Below are 24,052 nucleotides of genomic sequence, written 5' to 3' on the forward strand. Positions count from 1 at the left end.
AGGGCTCATTTTAAAATTTTCAATCCGTTGACGTAAAATCAAAACCAAATTCTTCACAGAGACCAATTAAAAGTAAGGGAATTATCACAAGAAGCCCGTGACTGAGAAATCACGACAGAAAAAAGTAAACTGCCAAAAGTGCGGGATGACGCAGGTGATCTATCTATAATCTAACTCTTTGAGCTTAAGGTGCTTATTTTTAATCTCGAATAAAGTGGGGTGCGCACGTTTGAAGAAGGTTTACGCTGATTGTAAGGAAATTCAGAGTTGAATTCGTCGCAGGTAATTATTTTGTGATCCAGATGAGCGTGCCAGCCGAAAGAGCCTGATGTAGACTCATGCCCAATCTTTTGAGGCCAAAGTTCATCATCGAGACTTTTCATCCCGTTTCTTGCGCGATCAAGAGGGCGAGAATGCTTCCATATGGCAGAAAATACATTTTTTCTATTCCTAATTGGACTGGAAAATATAAAAAATTTCAACGAGCTTCTGTGTCGTCTTTCCTCAAATGGCCCAACCCGTTTGGCTTAAAAAAGGATGATCAACTGGAACAAACGACTGCACTTAAACAAGGAACGCCTGGTACATCTAAATACTACGTCCCTCGAAAATTTGTTCCTATGACAAGAAAAGCTCTTATAAGGCGAATAGTAGAAGACGAGAACCTGATAAACCCGAATGACAGAAGTTACTTTCAAAATCTTGCAGTGAACTTGGACAATGCCATAGCTGGGACGTTTCACGGAGTTCTTGGGGAGTTGAAGGTAAGTCACCGCTGTTGTCACCATCCGCAAGAAAATCAGAAGCAAAGATACGTTTTAATAAATGGTTCGTTGAACTTAGGAAGTTAGAAGAAGAAACATGACAAATTTCAATTCGTCAAGACCACATAGGGTAGCAACGTCGAGTAATCGGCAGAGACGAGCCCTTTCTGCAGGAGACCTGCAGTGAGCAACCAGCACCCCACAAACTACCCCTTCAGAATACCTTTATACCTTTATTTCCAAAACCTTTTCCTGTCCAAATTAAATGATGACCTAACCCTGCAAAGTGGAAAAAGTCTCTGTGGGATTACCCCGTAGGATACATCACATTCACATATGGTTTGACCCTCTTTTAATAGAGAGTGGTAAACTAGTGGAGCAAGCTCCTTATCAAGGAAGCAGGACAATGAATCAAGAATAGGAGCAAAAAGGAGGTTATCTAATGCCGTTTTTACCTCTATTTGCACTTGTCACTTTATTACACCAGCCCTATTTTTTTTCTATTAAAATTTTGCTATTAATTTAATTAATTGTCAAGGTACATGTGTAAAGACTAAAGTTGGTGAGGAAGCCACAATGCTTTCACATGAGTTTTTTTTTTTTATATACCATCGCTAATGAAAGTTAAAAGAAAAACAAACCAAAAACAATTTTTTTCTTCTTAAGGCTTTGTATGATCCTTTGAACCCTGACAAAGAGACCTTAACGCTCCATAATACTTCCAAGAAGGAAAGACTTGACAATGAATTCTGGCTACTGGAAAAGTTATCTCAACTGTTAGAAAAGGCTCACTTTTATGAGTTACCTGTTGAAGATGTGCGCAGTGCCTTAAAAGAACATGATGCCGGAGACGGTGTACTTGTCAGTGTTGACCCAAAGAAATATGATGTTCTGCGGGTGTGGGTTGTTGGAAAAGAGTTTGAACCTGACAACACAGGTCGATGGTACTCCAGAGTTGCCGGTAGAGTTGTTAAAAGGTTTAAACCACCAATAAAGGCTGAGAGATACAAGAGGGTGGTTATCGCCATTCGTGCTAAAAAGCAGAGTAAACTAATGCTTAAGTCCTTCAAGGACATTCGATGTGCCAATCTGGAGCAGTTACTTCCAGAAGGAAAAATAAGGATGACAAAGTTTGATCAATGAGTATTGGCAGCAACTTTGACAATTGGTGCAGCAAGTGTAGTGATAAAGCTTGTTTCTTTCCTGGCTGATTACAAGATATCATGGATTTATATTGCCATATCTGTGGCAGGAGTTGTGGCTGCAAGAGCATGGACGATTTACAAAAACAAAAGGAATTCTTATCTTGTGCGCTTGTCACAGACCCTCTACTTTAAGGCCATTGCAAACAATCGTGCCTTATTTACTTTGCTGGCTGACAGAGCTGAAGATGAGGTGTTTAAGGGAACCCTTTTGGCATACAGCTTCCTTCAAGCTCCTTTAAACTTATCAGGTACTTTAGGGAATATTTAATTTTTATTCAAATGTCTGTTTTATGGTTATTGTTCGTGGCTAGGTTGTTCTGAACTTAATTATATCAGTTCTTGAAATTTGATTCACAAATTGTGCATAATGAATACCTCTTACTGTCTTAATGTGAGCTCCTTACTGCAAGTTATGGACTGAGTTTTTTTCTTTTGGATTTATGTTTTGAATCAGCTAGCTCAGTCAGTTCCCTTTCTTTTGCCTCCTGACAGCCCCTCTTTCATTAATTTCAACATTTGGCATGGGAAAGCTTTGGCATACTTTCCTTGCCTGCTCTCAGTCTTTCTTTAACCCTTTCAAGCCTTAAGAGTGACCAGTATTTAATTCTCCTTACATCAATACTGCCTAATCATTTACTAAGGTCATGAGAGTAACAGAATTGATCACTGACTGAATCTGGTGAACTGGTTTATCTTTATACCTCTCTGTAAATAACTTTGTCTAGGTGGTGGTCACAGAACTGGGTTGCACTCTGAAGGAATGACAGTTGGTGAGCTGAAGCAGCATATAGAGGATTGGATGAATCTCAAGTTTCAAGTGACACTGAAATATGATCCATTAGAACCTTTAAAACAACTGGAGAACTTAGGACTTCTTGTCACAAAACAGAGAGGTACATGACTATGATTACTTCATTGATTCATGGCCTGCATCAGGATTTTGAATTATGGTTTGCAACAGAGTTCATATATGTAATTGTGTGATCATTTATATTTCCATCTTTTCTTGTCCTTTTTTGTGTTTTCATGTCAAATTTGTTCTTTAAAATCAATCTCTGGCCATTTCAGACTAGTTCTCCAGCCCAGACTGAAATGTCCATTACTTTCTAAGACCTGCACAAACTCTCAAATACACCATGTGAAGTAACAGTTCCTTCAAGAGGTCAATAATTAACTTTTTGATGAAAATGTCATAAAGGATCTAAGATGAAAAGTTGACAAGATTTTAATGACAGCTGTGCTCATTCCTTTACCTAGGTGATCAACAGATACTCAGCGTGCCAACTGTATTTGATGCATTTATGAAACTACCAAGTCCAAAAGTGCTCATGAAGGAAGCCCTCGAGAGAACAGAAGAGCTGGATGTGGATTTAACTGAGGCAACAACTGAAGAAGAATTAGAGCAGATACAAGACAAGCAGAGAGAAGAACTAGAGCAAAAGAAAATGATTTGGGAGTGACCAAGCATGTTGATCACAGAATATAGAGAAAACTATTTCTGTCCTGTGATTACAGAGGGACAACTGACTCTTACTACATTCTCACTTGATTTATGGCTCAAATTGGCTAAAGCATCAGCAGTTATGATGTTCAACTCCTTAATTCCTATTGAGTGTCCAAGGTAAAGCAGAATTGGTTTGGTTTTGCTTCATGGCACTCTTTGTTCAGTCTTAAGAACTTGCTTCCATTGAGATGCAGAACTAAATCTTATCACTGCTTGATCCCCCACATTTTCCTGACTGTGCCTCATGCATTTTGCTTGTTTTTACTTTAACCCTTTCACTCCCAGAGGTGATTAACATCTAACTTCTCCCTTTAATATCCATACTCTCTCCAGCAAACGGCTGACAAGAATACTCAAACTTATCAGGTAGAAGTTGTTGTCTTGATCTAACAGTGAATTCTTGTAACTAATTTAGGAGGAAATATATAGCAGCTGGAGGGGAGAATTGACAATCAGACATTGGGAGTTACTGGGTTAAGTTATTATTGCCTCCTTGTGATATTTTCCTTTCTTCTGATTGGCCACTGTGAATAATCTGGTTTTTCGTTGTCAGACACTCAATTGAAATAAGCTTCAAAATGTATACCATATTATCAAAGCCTAAAGTGGATGGTCCTCTCAAATCTTTTAACACTAAAATTCAATTTGTAAACAGGGCTTAAAGGGTACAACCTCATCAGATATAATTTGTCGATTGTCATCAATTTCTTAACAGAATTGTAGCTTTTTCTTTATGATGTAAGATTTGTTTTTAATAAGGTGTACCGTGTTTGTGGTTAGAAATATTTCAAGAATCATTTTAAACAAGTTTTCCTTGAAGGATTAAACACATTTTTCAGCTTGTAATAGATTATTTCTGAAATATGTGCGAGAGTCTTGCAGACAATCTTATAGTTTACTTCACTCAAAGTCTCTTTGTTGTTCTCCAATGCTATTTTACTCTTTGTGTTGTTAATACTGTAGCAGTTTCAGTATAATTTTCCATCCCGTAAAACTCTATCATTTGTCTCTCCTTTAATCTTTTGTAGGACAGAATTTTGTCGATGTATCGTGACACGATATTTCAATTTCTCAACGAGGTCTCCTTCACGTCGCTGGTTGGGGCGGGGATTACAGTTTTTCTCTTTTTCACTGCTCTTAGCTATTTGGTGCTCTTTGGCTCTGCACGTGTTCGACACTTTGACGTGAGTTCATGCATCTTTTGCGGCATCTCTGTCTTTGCGTTCGAGTTGTGCAGAAGTAGAATAACAAAACACCGAGGGCTACTATAATTATCGCCGCTGCTACACATGTGACTGTTAATTCTACGATGTCGACTTCAACCATCTTTCTTTCTGTTTGTGCTCAGTTTCCAACACCAGATTCCTCTTTGTATAACCAAAAATAAATCTATAGGACCACCGTATACGATGGTATTCTCGTTGAGACTGTAGCATAATCCGTTATGACCGCACTTTCGTGTCCATGTCAACGAGTCTGACTTAATTAAACCCTTTCACCTGTTGAAGCGGAAAAGACATGTCCCACGACCGCCATCTTAAGTCGTCCCATAATGCAATTCAATATTGCAAACCGGAACCAGTCGTTGCCAAACAAACAAAATGGCTGAAGAGCAGGAGGTGTCTAGTGCTGCGTCCTCACTTTCTCCGAAAACCACCGTCAAGGACTTACAATTTATTATAACTGAGCCTGCTGGTGGTTTCTATATGATGCCTAATGATGCTTACAACGAAGTTTTCAACGGAATCTTCATTGGCGAAGCGTAAGTGCAGTTTAATTTTTCCAGCTGTTTTATATAGTGAGCTATGAACATTGTTGTTTTCAGCTGTTCTTCGAAGAGTTGATTCTCTGAGCCATTTTAAGTGAGATCAAAGATCGATCATGGTTTAGATAGCTTTGTTCGTCAAAGCTTGGGATTCAGATATTTTGGGTACTTTTCCTCTTAGCTCTTCTGCGAATTCTTTCACATGTTGTTTTGAAAGCGAGCGCTCCATGTGAATCCTAAACGAGTACAGCATCACGTTGATCATCAGGTTAATTTTTCTCAGGCGAAGAGGTGGCTTCTCATTCCTTTTTGTATTTCACGAAGGGATTGAAATTGTCCTCGGAGATCATAGCAATTTAATTCAGATTTTAAGATAAAATATTCTAATCGCTCTATCCCGAGTTCCTGCCCTTTATATTTGGTGCCATGCAGCAAAGGAAGTCGTTTACCTGGCATTGACGTTTTTAAATTAAAAAGTCTTCTTTCACTCTTAAAAAAAATGAGAACAAATGTGCAGCACCGCAGATGTACCGAACGTGGCGTCCACGTCCGGTAGTATGGGACATTTTTGTCACGCAAGTAACGCCTGCCCGTAACGCACAGAAATTTGGATAACGATTTTAAAATGGAATTTTTTCATGGAAAGTCATCACACTTGTTGACTTCAAAAAAGAGATTTAATCTTTCAGAGTGCTTGCATTTCCCTCACAAACTTAATTGTCGCTTCTCAGGTAATACTCAAAAACAAATTTTGGGGGATTATTGAGTGGGCGTGTAACATCTGCGTTAAAGCTATCTTTGAGCGAGTAGACAAGCAAAACATGCTTAATTTCCATATTGTGTCTCCGCACTTTATTTTCCTTCGTTATGTTTGTCGTTGTCGTTTTTGTTTTCACTGAAAATTTGTTAGACGAGGTTGCAAGGCACAATAATTCTCTCACCTGCATACTCATGAGAGGGAATTATTGTGCCTTGCCAAGTGGGCCATTTCGGTCACTCATCAAATTTTCGAGTTGAAGGTGGTCATCCCGGAAAATTTAACCATTTTTAGCTTTAGCAGTATTCATTGCAACATCACATCCTCTGACACCGACTGTAGCTACAGTCTTGATGGGTGTCTTTTTTTTTTCCATGGTAACGTTGTTTCAGGCCCCAACTTGGGCGAAAAGTGCTGGTTTTCAGAAAAGTCTACCAAGTGATGGGCAGCTGTTTTCAGGGAAATATCATCCATTTTTATATAATAAGCTCAGTTGTACACGCATTCTGATTGGTTCTCACTTATGATCTATTGGAGGACAGACGTATAGATGACGTCATCAGTGACACACTGCTGCGCCTCGTTTGTCACTTTTTTGTTCTTACCGTAGTTTTGACGTCATCTGTAATCTATTACTGAACAGACGCTCGGCAACTTGGAATCTATTTGCTAAATATATATCTAGAGATCCCAAATACTCTCTTTTGATTAAAAATCATGATATAAACAAACTGCATTGGAGGATTAGGACAGGGGTAACCTGAAATAAAAACTCTTTTCTCCAGAAGGCTTCTGTGTTGTTTGTCGCGAATACTAAGTTTTAGGACATTTACACGTAACATGTCGGTATGTTTCATCTTTCGCTATATATCTTTCATTCTATTTCTTTTTTTCATTCATGAGGCAGATTTCGTGGTATCGAAGCCTCTCAGTGGAAAGTCTGCTTTTCCTTCAAAAATACTTTTTTGCCAAAAAAATATTGCATTTAAACCATTCCCAGAAATCTAGAGGTAACAAAAGAAAGCTATTCTCCTCTTTTTTTGTGAAATATATCATCGATTTTCGCGTGAGAGAAAAAATTAAAGGCTTCGCACTGGTCGCAATTCGTGCTGTAACTGAAAAATTTTGTTGTGTGGTCTTGTGCGCGAAAAGTGTGCGTGCATAAGTCAGCAAGAATGCGAATCACGCGCCTGAGTGAGATCACAATTGCGGGAAAAGAGCGTCGTCATCTGAACCTCGCGCGTGACTTCTCGCTCGCTCGAGCTGGGCTGAATCCGGTCTTTATGGTCGGTAATATTACGTGTCTCTACCCTGTTTCTTTCCAGATCAACGGCCATGAATGAAGGGGAGCTACAAGACCTTGGCATCACCCATATACTGAATGCCGCGCATGGAAACAAGTATTACCACGTCCAAACAGGCCCAGATTATTATAGGGGATCTGGCATCATCTACCATGGCATACCTGCCATGGATATGTTCACTTTCAAACTTGACCGCTATTTTGACGAAGCGTGCGATTTCATCGCCAAAGCGGTCGGAACCAAGAACTCTGAAAAGCTTAACGGGAAGATTTATGTCCACTGTAAGGAGGGCGTTAGCCGATCCGCAAGCCTTGTCTTGGCCTACTTAGTGAGAGATCAAGAAATGGAACTTAAGGAGGCGGTGAGAATCGTGCGGAGCAAGCGAGAAATTTCACCTAACGACGGCTTTCTTCAACAATTGATAGATTACTCGAGTAAGCTCGGAAGAGCCTAAATAATTAGCGGCAACTCTCTTCTTGTAATTGCTTTAAAAATATTTATGTATTAACGGAGAGAAATGAAACAGATGTTGTGTCATCGATACAATTTGTTAAGTAATATATTTACATATTTGTAAATTTAGAGCAGAATAAAGCTCTTATGTGTAAATTTAATGACGCACCGTAGCTTGTGGTCACGTGCTTAATTGAAGGCTTACAATAAGGGTACTGCGCTGAAACATTGTGTTTCATCAAGCAGGAAAACACCGACCGTTACTCTTAGCTTGAAGAGTTTTATTTTGCGCTTTTACCTTTTTTTTTCCTTTTTTTATCTGCCCCCTGCGCAGTTACAAAAGAGGCTTGTGCGCTGTCGCACAATTGGCCTTCGAACGTACTAACCGCGCAAGGAGAGTGAGGTCGGGGTACGCTTGTTGCTCGCTGTCGAAGCTTCGCCGCCAGAAATTATGTCACGTAACCAACGATATCGTCAGTCAGCTGGTCCATGCGCAGAAATACGAACTCAATTGAATAGCGATTACTTGATGAATTACGGTGCATCATGGACTAAATCCATCAAATCACACTTTTCTCGATATAGACTTCAACTTATACGCGTCGATCAATTTGAAGTTCCAACACCCCAACAACATTCAGCACATTGAACTTTTGGACATTAGTTTGTTCAAATTCCCCTCCTGCCTGCGACTGTGATTTTCTACACGTTGACCAAACTTAAAAACATAGACGTGGTAGATCACTTCGTCTGATAGAGCCCTTCGCTGACGAAAGTGAACGACAAAACACCTCCATATTTAAAGATATACCACTTGTATTCCGCTGAAAAGACTTGAAAATTCCGGTTCAAATTCCCCACCCCAGCCAGGTAAGGTTCAGATTCTCCACCCTCTGGGCATGGATGTCTGTCAATTAGACGAGAGTAGAGAAGATAAGCTTAAAAAAATTTGCTTTATATTTGCCTTTCTGTCCCATGAGGAACTTCGTGCCTTCTTCCTTTCAAACTCGGAATGACGCATCCAATTTCTTTTTTCGTCATGATCAATCTCCTGCATCCCTCCAAAACTTTATTTCCACCGTTTGGACAAGGAGCGCGGGCTCATTTCCCAGACAGTGGATGGTAATCGAGCTCTCAATCTCTCCCTGATATGAACTATAAAAGGTTGTAAATTAAGATCAATCAGTTTAAAATATATTAATTTTAAAGTTTTTACGATAGCATTTTTCGCTTTTTTATCTTCAGCATCTCGTATCCACGTGGAAAGTTTCCTTCAGTATCTTGCTCTGTATCCCAGGATATTTTCCTTCGTCATTCCGTTTCTGTTATGTTTCTGCCTGTAACTGTTCCCACGCATATTTCATGTCCCAGCAGGTAACTTGATCCATTTGCGCCGCAGTACCCAGTGTCCTATAATTTTAGAAAGACGTGTTTGAAACGGATTAATATTTCTAATCAAATTTCCGTTGATTCCATGGAAATACAAAATTTTTCGTTATATCGTAGAATCTACCCGAGCCGACATCTTGAGATCAGAGAAAGTATCAAGATAAGAGAGAATGATCTCATGGAAGATTTTTGTTCATCTGGTCGAGACTGTAAATAATGTACTCTTACGGGGGCTTTCTTCCATCGACCGGAGTGTTGACTGAGGTTTAGACTGTACTACTCGGTCGTTTTCACCGTTAACCCTTGCTCCCATGAGTGACCAAGATATAATTTTTTCATACAATATCAATACAATATCGAGCAAACAAGTGATAAGAATAAAGAAAAATATCAATTGATCCAATATCAAAATCTCCGAACTAACATTATAAGGATTATAGGGCATGCAGTAAGGAGATTACTAATGAGATCTTGCAGTGAAAGGGTTAACACGGTCAGCTTCTTGTCCCTTACTTAACGATTGTTTTGTATTGTATGTCTGGACAATGTTCACTGAAAATCGAACAAGAAAGCTCAAATAAGAGAAAAATGAACCGTGATTTTACTGATTCGGATATTGAAAGCATTTCCTTACTGATTTCTGTTTTATAAATGTTACGTTCACGTCGCCACAATATCGTGGTTTAATTACCCAAGCGCAAACGTTTTCACTGTTGGCTGACTGTGCCTCGCAAGTCAGGAAAGTTATATTGTCGTCTTCTGTTGGTAAACTGGACCTAAAAGAGTCTCGTCATATACTAGATGCTTTCAAGTTCCAAAATCTCTTTGTGAATATTATTTCCACGCCGTTACAAGTTTATGCACAGAATGTGCCCCTCCTTATTTGAACTAACAATTGACCCACAGAAAATGTTGCTTTATTTTGAGAGTGTCAATAACATTAACAGTTTTAAAAACAACAACAAACGAAAACAGTGTTCTACTAATCACATCCATCTTCGCAATTATTTTTGCAAGCTAGTATTTTCACTTCATGATAAAATGCGGTCCATATCAGTCACTTCCGCTAGTCATTACTGAAAGGTTTCATTCCTTTTCGAAAAAAGCAAAAAAACAAAGCAATTGTATTGATATAGAACTGCAAAGACATTCCCTCCAAAAGCAAATATCTCTAGCTCCAACAAAAATTTGTTTTATGTTACCAGTAAAAGAATTCAAACATTTTGGGAAAGCCCTCTTCAATATTTTCGTTATTTAGTTTTCATCTTGGATGAAGGTGCGGTCGAGAATTTAGAATGTAACAATAGCTGCACCTCTTACTACAGATACTGAGCCGAGATAAATTAAAGCCCAACATGTCATGTATCCGCTAATATTCCTAAAATCTATATATGAACATTTTTAAATCGATAAGTTAAAACGTACTGAAGCCATGTCATGCTTTTTTTGATAAGCTAAGACGCGTGACAACCTTTGCAAGATCGGTGCAGATTTAGAACTATAAAAAACTACAATTTACAATCTGCAAAGAAATACCAATTGACTTTTTGTCCTATCGCTAAAAAAAAAACAAAAAAAACAAAAAAACCTTCTCCTCTCTCCCCTCCCCTCCCCTTCCCTCACTCCTACTTCATAAATGGCTTCAAAGATGCTTTAAATAGAAGTTTAATGACACAGGGCTTCGAAAATTCACCTCTCCCTTCTCACAATTTTTATCTACATGTCAAAAATTATCTTTTTTTCTGAAAAATATCATTCAATTAATATCTTTTCTAGTTTTTCCCGAGAACCTTATTCGTAGAACCCCCCTCTTTACTTTGTCGCTCCCCGGTTCTCTCTGTACACTGTGAAACCCCATGGGGGTTCAGCCGTTTTTTTTTTTCTTCTTCTTCTCATTGATACCTTTGCCTCTCAGCTTTCTTTCCAAGGTGTTTGTTTTTTCAACAAAAGATTAATTGGCGAGACGACTGACACTGACTGAGTATCAAAAACGGGTTCTTTCTTTTAACATTATATTCATTGACAGATCCGTTACGGCATTTTGTTTACATACTTTAACATGCCGAAGGCGTAATACCACGACAATACTGTTACCGCAATACTGTTACCGCAATTTAGCCAGAAAGCTCTATATTGTTAGTATTTTCTTTTTCGGAGTCGACTAGGCGTCAGAAAAATTTATGATAAATATAAGCTGCCAATTTTTTTAATACGATACAGCATATATAACTTGTGTTTTTTTCTTTTTTCGCATTCCATCCATGTTTCTGACTTTGTAACGAGCTTGCGAGGGTAAGTTTACTGTTTTTAAAGATCAACATGACCTAAAGTTTGATTTTAGTCGATGATACGTTTTCGAAAATGCAAACTATAAAATCATATTCTGTATGATTTTGAAATTGTAAAACTGTTGTTTTTGTTTACATTGATTCGTACCATGCCTTTGAAATATTTCGTAAAAAAAGTTGTCTGGGGTGGTCATTAAATATTTCATAAAGTGTTTTTCAAACCTTTCAGCAAACGATTCCTTTTCATTTATCAGCACTATTCGAGAGCACAAATTAAGCTGGTGTCCGTGAAACAAAACTTGCTCAGGGCACTATTCGATTGAGTATTGTAATAATTAAACATACCAGAAACACCAACCAAACAATAAAGAACAAGGGCTAATATCGATGAAGTCAAACGGAGACTTAAGTATATAAAAATAGCCGACAACAAGCGCTGGGGAGCGTGAATCGTTGAGTCGCGATTGATCGAGTTTGGTTTTGCATTTGATTTGTTGAAGTGGTGGGTTGAAATCTCTAGGTAGGTCAAATAGCGTAGTTGAGGGCATCCGAGCCAATCCAATCCCAAATTATTTAATTGTGTTCCTCAATTGCTATTTTCGATAGAGATAATCTATTGGAAAGTGCCATCCAGGACTTGTTAATCTTTATTAAGGAGACACAAAACGTTTTAGACCTTTTCAAATCGGCAACACAGAATATGGTTCAAACTCCAAAAGTACAACCTACTTCTTTGATCGTTAGCAATGAGCTCAGCTCCTCTGTCAATGATAAATTAAATAAATTTACGCTATACATGAATATAGGGACTTATTTCTCAGCTCTCCAACCTGAATGTATCTTATTTCTGCAGAAAGCAAAGATGAACAGCCTGTATTGCATCAGTTTTTTTCTCATCGCTGTCCAATTTTCCGCCCTCAATGGCGCACCTCAACATGGATTAAGTTGGTCAGGTGTTCCCATGAGCGTTTTCGTGGAGAAAAACGATCCACGTAAGTATCCAGCAAACGTAACCCTTTAAAATCTAACCCATGATCTGATAAAAGATTCTCAATACCAGCTGACAATTTATTCCTCGCAACAAAGTTGAGAGAATTAGGTTTTATATCAATACTAAAACGTCTTTCAATTCTCTTCACCAGTTTACCAGACGTTTTGACGTCGTAGTGAGAATTTACTCTTTCATTCCTTCAAGGCTTTCAAAGGTGAAAGGCTTTGCCGCCTGGTTACCTCTCGGCCCATCCAACGAAATTTTTTAATCATGCAACTTTTAATTTGAGGCGGTCTGCACGTATCAACCTAGGATTTAGAGTTCGTAACTACAACGAAGACTTAGTTCTTTTATTTGTTCGTGCAGTATAATGTAAATTAATTGAAATTGTCTGTTCAAAAAGCGTTCCCAACGGCCTTGTTTTGTAAACAATATTATAGCAAACGCTCGTGATTGGCCGAAAAGATTATGGAGTCTTTTTTTAAAATAAACATTGCCTTGAAATAATTGAATAAGATTTCAAAAGAAGTTCTTAAAGCTAATTATGATATGAATAGGCATCTCTTAAGAATTTTTTGCCGTTGAAGAGGCTATCGACAAATTTCAAATTTGAACAGACCTGACTGTGGTGTTGCTGTTCAGAAATAATTTTGAAAGCTGGAGTCCAAGCATGAGATGGAAATTTTCAAACTATTTGTAACATTCTTCTCAATATTCTTGACTTCCGAATTCGTGCATCTTAGCGATGCAGTACTTCTGCATAGTTCTATTGACGAGATTAACTTTGGTGAGTACAATACGATAGTCAGGTTGATGTTAATCTGACGCTTATAAAATATGTATTAAATTCCCTAACGGCTCTGAAGTGAATCGTACCAAATTTTTGGCGCCAAAATATGTCGCTGCTGAATTTTCTCCGAATTTTCTGAATTTTTTTTTTTCCCAGCAACATTTACACTTCTTAATCAAGATAGAAGTTTTAAAAATCTTCCGATCATTCGTTTGAAATTTTGCATCGGTAATAGCCTATGGCTGATCGATATAGTAGGCCACTAACAGAAGATTAATTATAGCCTACGAAACTTAATGATTTTCCATTTGACCAACTTTGCTTCAACGGCTAGGAGATTTCAAGCTCCATTGGACAATTATAATGTTGCCTTACTAATTATTTTCAAAGGAACGCTCAGTCAGTTAGTTTATAAAGAGGACGCCATCGCTAATTATTGGTCTGTTAGGCTCATATGCACTGGTGTCGGGACTGTGCTCTCACCATCAAACACTGCGATACAATCAAGAGAGAAAATATTGGAAGAAAAGATTGAATAAAGAACTGTTTTGCCGATACGTGCAGTTTATTCAAACAAACACAGCGTGATTGACAGGTCAAAGTAAGAGTCAGAACATGTTTCGAAACAATTTGAACTATTCAACATTTTGTAAATACTCTTTGTTCAAAGCTCAATTAGAATATGAACGATCATTTCAACAGCTATTTTAGGGTAGGAAGGCTTTTTTGTGTTCAATTTGAACGTGACGTCGAGTACTCAACATCAAACACCTTTTGTGCCTAAAAGCGCGCTTATTTCAAAACGGAAAAATGGCGAGCTTAAAAATGCTTATGACTTTGTCAATGATCTTGGTAATGAGTTTCCAATTGAATAGAGCAGTGCCGTTAAGCAATATCAAAGAAGAATTTGCTCACGGTAAGTAAAACTTTTTGACAGTTGAATTAATTCAGCTTGTTTCCAAGTTTATAGTGTCGATAATTTCTGTGTTTTGAAATTCTGTGCAACCGTCGCAACTTAATTTTTTATCTCAGTGAGTAAAATTTTATGATTGTTGAATTCAGCTTCCAATTTTCATTGTGATTAAATTCTGCTCATCAAATTTCTATGCAACAGTTCCGATTTTTTTTTTAATCTGTATCTCAGATTTCCCGGAGGACTTCAACTCCTTTGCTGATAGTGCAGGCAAGTCACTGTCTTCATTTGTTCCTTGGCATCGAATGTATCTATTTATTGACCGATTGTTTCATCAGTGCTATATTTTATTGAAACTCAAAACCCATATCCTACCGTTATCAGTACTAGGGGTGTTTCCATAACCTTCATTAATTATTCATAATTGGCAACCATACGGTATATAACTGTGGCATAATTAAGGTAATTTTCTGATTCGTATTTAACGAAGAAAGGAACCGCAGAGTGTAAAAAGGTAGAACGGAATGAGAAATTGGGTCATTCTAAGACAAAATTCGACGTTGCAGTCTGCTGGACTCTGCTGGAAACAAGATAATTTGACTCTCTCACTCTATCAAATCGCAAAGATGATGCTACAACGTTATGATCGTCGCTTTTATTACTGGTATGCCCATTGATATATTGTTCTTGACAGTTTTCGTTTCGAAATTACTATAAAACTTAAAAAAATATTCCTCCCTGCCAGACGCGCAATTTTGGTGAGGGAGTGGGAAGGGGTTTGGAAATTTGGTGGGGCATATATGCCACTTCTATGAGGATTTTCTTTTTACTGCAATAAATCGGTCTACAATCATAAAAAAAAAAATAATAATTTCTTTAAGTTAAACTACTAATTTTTGCAGAAGACTATAGGTGATGTCATAAGTTGACTATATTTTGACTATATATCGGCAGAGTGTAAAGACGAAAGAGATTGCAGTTGGATCCCCAATGAATTAGCAAAGCGGCCAGGAGAAAATTTAGACGAATACTGCTCGAGGCACAAGAACACGCCGGCAGTTAAACAATGCCGCAAGACTTGTAAATTCTGTAAGTATTGTTATGATATCTTCTGGGGCACATTTCGATTAAATTTCGTTTAATCATAACCAAAGTAACCAGGCGAATCACAGAAACGAAAATTACAAGAGGCCCATCAAGACTCAAATCAGCAAAGAATAAACCACCAAAAGCGCAAGAAAACGCGAGTGACAAAGTCGCGGTTGGTGTTCGAGCGCTTTTAGATGAAGTGTTGTAAACCAAAACCAAATTAATCACAACGGCCAATCGGGAGGAAGGAAGATAACCTTAACAGTCATTGAGAATTATAAGTAAAAAAACAAGTAAACTGCTTGAAGCACGAGAAAACGGTTCAGATAGTGGTGCGAGTTTTATGGACCAATCATAGAGCAAAGTTAAGGTTTACTTTTGACATTCCATTAGAATTGCTCTATTGTTGCATCTCATTGGTTAAGAAGGTGGCAAAAGTTTTCTGGACCAATCACAGAGCGTAGTGAAGCGAAACCAATATTATCGCGGATTATTTTCGACACTCATTTGAAACAATGAGGCTCCTTGGACATAATTCTATGCCCTTGGTAGGTCTTTCAAAAAACCGTTCTCGTCATTATAAAGCGACAGGAGCTTGGCGAGTAATGAAATATAAGGAAGGACTAACTCCCGGTGCAAAAATTCCGCCAAGAGTGCAAATTTTGCAAGTAGAGGTGGTTTTTTTTAAGGAAGGCTCGGATTAACGTGTACATTTTAAATGCTAATTACATTCGTTTTTTCGCTCTCCACAGGTAAAGCACCAGCTCCCGTTGGTAAGAATAAAGTAGCAGCGTTATTTTAATCCTAATAATGTGGTTTTATCAACTGAGTTGATTATAATTATGTGAATCGGCCAACATAAAGAGTTCCATAGAGTTCCATAGAGTTTCTAGTTCTTTCAGCCTTAAAAACTCTTTACGGAGGTCAATTTACTTTATCAATTCAGTTGATAAAACTAAATTATTTTGTATCAACCCACCACGAACGCAGCACCACAGTTTCTCTAAAAACCTACCCATTTCCCCCATTTTATTAATCTAGCCTCCATTTTAGATATTTTGTGGGTGGCAAAGCATTTTTCTCTGTCACCCTGCCGTCATATTCCCGCCTTTCCTTCAGAATAAAAAATTGCAGCCAGCGCGATAAGTTTTTCTTAGCCGGGGAGAGTAATTATCTGTCTCGTTACCATCTAAAGCCAAACCAATGCAATCTAGGATCACTTTTGACATTCAATTGAAAATTGCTCTGAGACAAAAATAAGGAGACAATTCATACACAGTTAACAGGCTTAAGAACTAGGAAACTGAACTAAAGAATTGCATCACCTAGGCTTAATTTCACCTTTGTGGGCGGATAGTGTATATAATGTCAGTAATAAGTTGACACTGCTAAATTGGTTCTTCATCGCCAGAGTGTAAAGACGAAAGAGATTGCAGTTGGATCCCCAAAGAATTAGCAAAGCGGCCAGGAGAAACTTTAGACGAATACTGCTCGAAGCACAAGAACACGCCGGCAATTAAACAGTGCCGTGACACTTGTAAATTCTGTAAGTATATTAAGGCGATCACTTCAATCACAAATACCTGGGGCTTTTTCTTGCTGCACAATATCGTTGAGGATTTTACCGCTTATCAGGTCGCTTGGATATAAATATGTTTCACTCTGATAAAGACCTAACACTCAAAACGTCAGCTTTTTTAACTCTTTACGGTGTCTAATTCACATTTTTAACACAGTTGATAATTAACAATTGGTTCATACGTCAGTGTGCGTTCATCGAGATATGAAGCACGCGGGAAGTTTGGAGAGCACGAAAGATGCGTAAGAGTTGCTCGAGGCGTAGCTGGGAGCAACTCTAGCTTCTGAGTGCTCTCCAAACTTCCCAAGTGCTTCATATATCGATGAACGCACAGATGACGTATGAACCAATTGTTTTATAACATTTTCAACCCGATGGAAAAATTTTTTTCTCGAGGGATTTGTTTGCTGACGTCATGAGCGTGCATAATAGGAATATAAAGCACGCTCGCGCAATTGAATTTGATTAGAAAAATTTACTGGCTATTTTATAAAACCAAATTCCCTTAGATATAAGTTCGACGAAAGGCCTTTCAAAAACCAGTGCAGACTGTAGATAAATATTATCCAGCATTTTGATAGACTGGAAAGGATAGCGTGTTATGGAAGAAATGCTTCTTCATTATTTAACATACCAATCTAGCTGCTGCATGCTTTGGTCGATTGAGACGAATAAAATAGAAGGCAGGGAATGGGGGGACAGAGTACACTGGGAAATCGAAGTAGGGATGTTTTTGCTCTTCACTTCCGTCCTGCTCTTTAGCTTGTCCTTACAAACTGAGTGTTTGTTCAAGACTAGTTCCACAAGAAAAAGCAATTTTCAATGACTCTTAATCTGTAGACCCAAGAAACTGTTTTCTGAATTAATGACTGAGTATCAAAATCCATTATTGGACTCCACACAGAAACTTTAAATCACAAGCAAACAAGCACAAGACATTTGATAACCCTTTAAACTGTTTTCAAAAAGGTGCCTTTGTATTTGCTTTAGGTAGCGGGCGTGTGTTTCAAACAGGGGAATGAACAATTTCATGCCGTCGATTCTTGCATGATTTTCTTCATATGTCCCGAAAATTTTGATTTTGTTCTCTCTGAGGCAATGAATACAAGATTTATTATAATCGTTACGCTGAATTTTTCATTTTGATCGCCATTTCCGTGGAAAAAGCATAGTTAGTGAGGCTGATAGACATTTTTATACCCAAGCGGCCTGATTAAAAAATCCTCAAAGATACAGTAATTGTGACATGCTTCAGCCGTGTTTGCCACAAACCTAGGATAAAAGTTGTTCTTCTATATAGCAATCGAGAGAAACGGAACCCACTCGATGAAATCGGTTTATTTTAGGCAACTTACTCTGCTATTCCCTGTGCCGATTGACCAGTTTTCCATTATTGACATTCTCTTGTTGTATAATCAGATATAGGCTCTTCTTTGAAGCTTATAGATCATCTTGTACTCGTGTAACAGGCTTAAAATCAGCAATTGAGTCACGCAATACCGACATGTTAAGATGTGTCACGAAATTCTGAGCAATTACCCCCATAGAAATGTGAAATTAACAGGTGTAAATATTCTTCTTTGGATCACGAGGGTGAAAATACTTATCAATACTTATTTTTCTTCTCCACAGGCAAGCAACCATCACCCGCTGGTAAGAGTGAAAGGAGCATTGAATTTATCGATTTTCACTGCACAAGGGTGTGATTCAGGGCGGGCAAGGATTTTTCCCTCCTAGCCGTCCTATTTCCGCCCCACTTGCAGAATTTTAAATAGCAGCTAACGACATCACAAAAGACTTGGAGTTAAATAGAAAGCTCTTAACCTTGGACTATGTTTCGTTTAATTTGACTTCTGGTTTACCGATCTTCCTTTCTTTTGGAGGAGTCAATTCTCGGCGTTGCTTAATGCCACAGCAATTTTGATAAGCTTCAGCCGTGTTTACCACCAGCCTGGTATAAGAAGGTTCTTCTCAATTTTCTTTAGCAATGTGAGAGAAATGGAACCTGCTTCATTAAATTGGTTTATTTTAGCTAATTTACTCTGCCACTCTCTGTGTCGGTTAACTCAGCTTTCCATTATTGACGCTCTCTTCATTTATAATCAGATATAGGCTCTTCATTGGAGCGTATAGATCATCTTTCACCCGTGTAACACACGTAAAATCAGCAATCGAGTTACGGAAAACCAACATGTTAAGATGTGTCACGAGATTCTTAGCAATTACTTTCATAGAAATTTGGAATTAGCAGGTATGAAAATTTTCTATTGGAACGTGGGAGTGAAAATACTTATCAATGCTTCTTTTTGCTCTCTACAGGCGAAGAGCCATCCCCTGCTGGTAAGAATCAAAGGAGTATTGAATTTGTTGATTTTCACAGCAGTAAAGGTGTCAATAATTTTGGGCGGGCGTAGATTTTTCCCTCCTATTCGTCCTATTTCCAACCCACCAGCAGAATTTTAATTAGCAGCTAGAGAAATCGTAAAGGACTTGGCGATAAATTGAAAAATACGAACTATGTTTGATTCTGTTGATCCTAATACCGATCAAAAAATTACACACTGAAGGTATTCTCCTTCAATCAAGGCAATTTGGGGACTTTGATATGTGTCCCCTCAATAGAGATATTACAAAGGTTCTCTACAGTTCTAAAAGTACAAACAAACAAGCACAATATGATTTGAAAGGAGATTTCTTGATTAAGATTTTTTTGTTTATTTCTAGGCTGCATTTAGATATTTTTCGGGTGGGAAAGCATCTCTCTTCTGTCACCCTGCCGTCATATTCCCGCCTTTCCTTCAGAATAAAAAATTGCAGCCAGCACGATAAGTTTTTCTTTTCCGGGGAGAGTAATTATCTGTCTCATTACCATCTAAAGCCAAACCAATGCAATCTAGGATTACTTTCGGCATTCAATTGAAAATTAATCTCGGACAAAAATAAGGAGACAATTCATGCATAGTTAACAGGCTTAAGAACTAGGAAACTGAACTAAAGAATTGCATCACCTAGGCTTAATTTCACCTTTGTGAGCGGCTAGTGTAGATAATGTCAGTAGTAAGTTGACACTTCTGAATTGGTTCTTCATCGCCAGAGTGTAAAGACGAAAGAGATTGCCGTTGGATTCCCAAAGAATTAGCAAAGCGGCCAGGAGAAACTTTAGACGAATACTGCTCGCAGCACAAGAACACGCCGGCAGTTAAACAGTGCCGTAACACCTGTAAATTCTGTAAGTATATTAATGCGATCACTTCAATCCCAAACATCTGGAGCTTTTTCTTGCTGCATAATATCGTTGAGGATTTTACCGCTTATCAGGCCGTTTGCCACAAACCTGGAATAAAGGGTTGTCTTTTATCTAGCAATCCGAGAGAAACGGAACCCGTTTCATGAAATTGGTTTATTTTAGGTTAACTGCGATGGTTAACTTAGTTTTCCATTATTGACGCTCTCTTCTTATATAAACAAATACAGGCTCTTCTTGGAGCGTACAGCCGTCATCTAGTACTCGTGTAACATACTTAAAATCAGCAACTGAGTAACGGCATATCTACATGTTGAGATATGTCATGAAAGTTTGAGCAATTACCCTCATAGAAAAGTGGAACTAGGTATGAAACTTTTCCTTTGGATAATGGGTGTGAAAAGACTTATCAATGATTCTCTGTTCCTCTTTACAGGCAAAGCACCATCACCTGCTGGTAAGAATTAAAGGAGTATTAAATTTATCGATTTTCACTGCAAAAAAGTTTTAACTTATGACGGGCGAGGATTTTGCCCTCCTAGCCGTTTTATTTCCACCCCACTTGCAGAATTTTTAAGAGCAGCTAAACGGCAGATAGAGACATCGCAAACGACTTGGCGATAAATAGACAACTAGTAACTTTGGACTATGTTTGATTTTGTTGATCCTTCTACTGATCAAAAGAATACTCGCATATACTGGAGGCGTTTTGCCCTCAATAGAGATATTACAGTGGTCTTTAACGGTTAGTTAAGTAAAAACAAACAAATACAATATGATATCAGTGATATCATTGAAATTATATTCTTAGTAGGCTTTTTGATAAAGACTTTCTCACTTTTGTTTCCTATAGTCTGCGAAGACGAGCGCACCGACTGTTATGTTCTTGTAGTCAAGACGGGAGGCGGACAGGCGCTTGAAAATTATTGCAATCAATGGAAGGCAGAGAATGCAATACAGCAATGTCGTAGAACCTGCAACTTGTGTGAGTATTCGGTTTGGGTTTAGGATAGCCGCACCAGTTGTGTTCTTAGGGAGAACATTGGTGAGAGCGCCTGCCTCCCAGCACTGTGGCCCTGGTTCGATTCCCGGCGGTTCTCGACCTTGCTTCGAGGGTTTTTCTCCGGGTCTTCTGGTTTTCCTCCCTCAATTAAAACCAACATTTTAAATTCCAATTCCAACTGGAAACAGTGGACAAGAAGACCCCCTAGTAGACTGTCCACCGCTAAACCCCATTTATTTGTCTAATCAGCCTTAAACCAGGTGGGCCAACAAACGACGGAAACGAAAGTTAAGGAGATACACTAAGATGTGTGCAGTTTCATCCCTAACCTTTCTCGATGGTTTTTGGTGCTTCTTCCGTTTTAGTTTTAAATACCTGTCCGAACTAATATTTTGTGATCATCCTCAAGTTGAACGTAATTTTCCGCGTGTTATAAAACGACCCAAACCATCGTGTCATAGCCTCCTTAAAGAATAGACATAACAAAACAATTGTATGCACTACATTTTTGTTACATTAGACGGCAGGTCTTCTAGACTGTTTCTGTACATTCAAAAGGATTCTACTAGTTTCGAGTCAGTTAATGGTTTCTGATACCTGTTAGGTTCCAAGCCCCCTTCCCCACCCATCGAACCAGAGACCATGGCACCTCAGACAGAGCAGCCTACATCGGAGACCGCTGAACCATCAGGTAAAAAAGTCCTCAGATAAAATTATGTTCAATTCGCAATTCCCCCTCGTTGTGTACCTCTGTATTTACTAAATGAACTTTCGGAAATCCGAAGGTCTGACGTTCGATTTCTCATGGGGACTCAGACTTTTTTCTTTGTCCCACGCTCGTGATAAGACGCAAAATATATTTCTCTATTTCTTTACTGAGCTCAAAACTTACTATCTTTCTTATTCTTTTTTACAAAAAATGACGCTATAAACATCGCTGATCCTAGAAGTTTGGAGGAGGCGTCTCATAAATGAACTTCGTAATGGGCCTCACTCACCATAGTCTAAGTGGCTCAGTGTTGAGCATAGGAACGCAGAAATACAAAGGTCTGAGGTTTGATTCCTCAGTAGGACTCAGAATTTTTTCTATGTCCCACGCTCGTAACAAAACGAAAAACGTCTTTCTCCACCTTAGTCTTGTTTCAAGGACTGATACTCCACATGGGGTATACTACAATGCCCCTTTTTTGCTGGACAGAATATTCCACGACTAAACAGTTTTTTCCATAATCTTGACGATGACTTCCGGGAAATTATTCTAGAACTTCCTATACTTAATCTTAAAAAGCAAGGTGCGTCACCCAAGAAATGATAAAGTACTTTATGCCTTAAAATATCAACCAGTATGCCACATCTTTCTAATCCACTTTCATTAAACGGTCAGGTTTTCAGAAAGATTGCTTAGAAGTGCACAACTGCTATAGAGGTTTTCATAACGCCCCTCCCCTTCGGTGGTCAGCGGAGCTAACGCGTGCGGCACAGGAATGGGCTGACTACCTTGCAAGCCGTGATGAATTTGTTCACGATCCAACTCTGGAGGCCAAGGGTCAGGGTGAGAACCTCTACTACAAGAGTCCTTCCAAGAGGCTGTGCAATTACGGTGAGTTCGGACCAGAATGCCTGAGCTGCGGTGAGATCGTGACGCGGTGGTACGACGAGGAAATTGATTATGATTACGCAACAGGGGAGACAAAGACACCATTCGCTCCAATATTGCATTTCACTCAGATCGTTTGGAAAGCGACCAGAGAGGTGGGAATGGCAACTGCTGTGGGACACGGCAAGCTGATTGCGGTAGCGCGTTATTCTCCCGCTGGAAATACCAAAGGATTGTTCCAGGAAAACGTCCATCCCCGTAAGTAGCACCTGGCTTGTGCAACTGGAGACGCAATTGCACAATGATCACCGAGCTTGACTCAGGATCGATAGGCTGGTCTATTCATTGCACAATGTTATCGGGTCCATACGTGACTAGGATCTAACTTCTCCTTACATGATTACCACTGATTCAAACATTAAGGTCATAGGAATAAAGACAATAATATTCGCCAACTTCAGAAGCTCTTGATTGATAAACAAATTCTCCGTATCAATACCATAGGAAATGTATAGAGAACATTATGGAGAATATGCATACTGATATTAGACTCTAAGCACGTCTAACCTCCTAGCAGTATGAACGGCTACAAACAGTCACGGAAATTTGATGAGTTATAAGGGAAGACGTGCGATGCATCCGATCCGCATCCCTTCCGTAGGGAAGGGGTGTGGAGAGGGTGGGGGGAGAAGCTGTTCTTCAGGTTTTTCCTTTCTTCAACAAATATCCTTGAACCGTAATTATCGCCCTCAAGGCTAAAATTGTCAAGAAAATAATATTAATATTTGCTGATTTTACTTTCGTTTTCTTGCAGCCCCCGAGGAAATATTGGAAGCTCCACAAAGGATTTGTTTACCAAAGATAGTTACCTGAGCTCAACTTAAAACTGAGCAACAACTTGAACGTTCAGTTACAGTATTGCCAAGAGATCATTATGGTATCTTAGCATTGCCCTTTATTTTCTAATATCGTTATTTTAAGACCATAAACTTTGTAGCTGTAGTATGTTGAGTAACTTAGTGATACTTAGTACCAAAGAGCTAGGAGACAAGCCTCTACCCCCCCCCCCCCTCTTCTTCCCTTACTTCCCTTGAGCAGAACCTCCACCCAGGGGAGCCCTTTGTCCAAAAGAAAGTGTCCCCTAAATAGAGATGTTTTCTCATTAAAGGTTGCAGAAGAACTTTTTCAGTTTGGCCCAAAGTTTTCGTCATTTGAATGGAGGTGTCTGTCAACTAAGGATGTATTAAAGAGAAGTTTTAAAAATGTAGCTCAGGTTTTTGGCAATAAATTTGGTTTCACGAAACTTTTGAGAAACAGGGCACCGAGTCTGAAAACGAATAATGGAAATGGCATGTTTCGGTCTGAAATAGGGGCAAGAACCGGGCGGCACATCCCACCAAACACACTGAGGGGCATC

General features: G+C 38.8%; 3 protein-coding genes across 7 annotated transcripts; all 3 read left to right on the forward strand.

Moving 5' to 3' along the window:
• Window positions 1–348: 348 nt before the first annotated feature.
• LOC113685305 (transmembrane protein 143) lies at window positions 349–4,319 on the forward strand. The gene is given in 4 exon segments (XM_027202795.2): window positions 349–764; window positions 1,431–2,217; window positions 2,695–2,862; window positions 3,227–4,319. Coding segments are annotated over 4 exon segments (1,509 nt in total). The 5' UTR covers window positions 349–413; the 3' UTR covers window positions 3,430–4,319.
• A 674-nt stretch (window positions 4,320–4,993) lies between these two features.
• Window positions 4,994–7,913, forward strand: LOC113685309 (dual specificity protein phosphatase 3). Its single transcript, XM_027202805.2, has 2 exons — window positions 4,994–5,235; window positions 7,321–7,913. Exons 1-2 carry the CDS (start codon window positions 5,075–5,077, stop codon window positions 7,751–7,753), a joined length of 594 nt encoding a protein of 197 aa, XP_027058606.2. The 5' UTR covers window positions 4,994–5,074; the 3' UTR covers window positions 7,754–7,913.
• A 3,393-nt stretch (window positions 7,914–11,306) lies between these two features.
• LOC113685307 (uncharacterized) lies at window positions 11,307–23,938 on the forward strand. Of its 5 annotated transcripts, none has more exons than XM_027202797.2 (14): window positions 11,307–11,433; window positions 12,283–12,421; window positions 14,355–14,393; window positions 15,078–15,212; window positions 15,965–15,985; window positions 16,624–16,758; window positions 18,424–18,444; window positions 19,111–19,131; window positions 19,886–20,020; window positions 20,472–20,492; window positions 20,889–21,020; window positions 21,643–21,729; window positions 22,423–22,893; window positions 23,450–23,938. In XM_027202797.2, the coding sequence occupies exons 2-14, from the start codon at window positions 12,292–12,294 to the stop codon at window positions 23,506–23,508; spliced, it is 1,407 nt and encodes a 468-aa protein (XP_027058598.2). In that variant the 5' UTR covers window positions 11,307–11,433; window positions 12,283–12,291; the 3' UTR covers window positions 23,509–23,938. The 5 variants fall into 5 exon arrangements, with proteins under 5 accessions (XP_027058598.2, XP_027058599.2, XP_089056474.1 ...); XM_027202798.2 differs by lacking the exon at window positions 11,307–11,433 and adding an exon at window positions 11,812–11,949; XM_089200347.1 differs by lacking the exons at window positions 11,307–11,433; window positions 12,283–12,421 and adding an exon at window positions 12,960–13,207.
• Window positions 23,939–24,052: the final 114 nt, after the last annotated feature.

This window comes from Pocillopora damicornis, chromosome 3 (genome assembly GCF_964200805.1).
Source record: "Pocillopora damicornis chromosome 3, jaPocDami1.2, whole genome shotgun sequence".
Classification (NCBI taxonomy): Eukaryota; Metazoa; Cnidaria; class Anthozoa; order Scleractinia; family Pocilloporidae; genus Pocillopora; species Pocillopora damicornis.

What these genes read in the sequence shown, in the direction of transcription:
- LOC113685309 (XM_027202805.2), top strand. Translation starts at nt 5,075, where the DNA reads ATGGCTGAAGAGCAGGAGGTGTCTAGTGCTGCGTCCTCACTTTCTCCG. An exon ending in GGAATCTTCATTGGCGAAGC is followed by an intron (nt 5,236 to 7,320) that starts GTAAGTGCAGTT and finishes GTTTCTTTCCAG; the next exon opens with ATCAACGGCCATGAATGAAG.
- LOC113685307 (XM_027202797.2), top strand. Translation starts at nt 12,292, where the DNA reads ATGAACAGCCTGTATTGCATCAGTTTTTTTCTCATCGCTGTCCAATTT. An exon ending in TCGTAGAACCTGCAACTTGT is followed by an intron (nt 21,021 to 21,642) that starts GTGAGTATTCGG and finishes GATACCTGTTAG; the next exon opens with GTTCCAAGCCCCCTTCCCCA. An exon ending in GGAGACCGCTGAACCATCAG is followed by an intron (nt 21,730 to 22,422) that starts GTAAAAAAGTCC and finishes TTAAACGGTCAG; the next exon opens with GTTTTCAGAAAGATTGCTTA.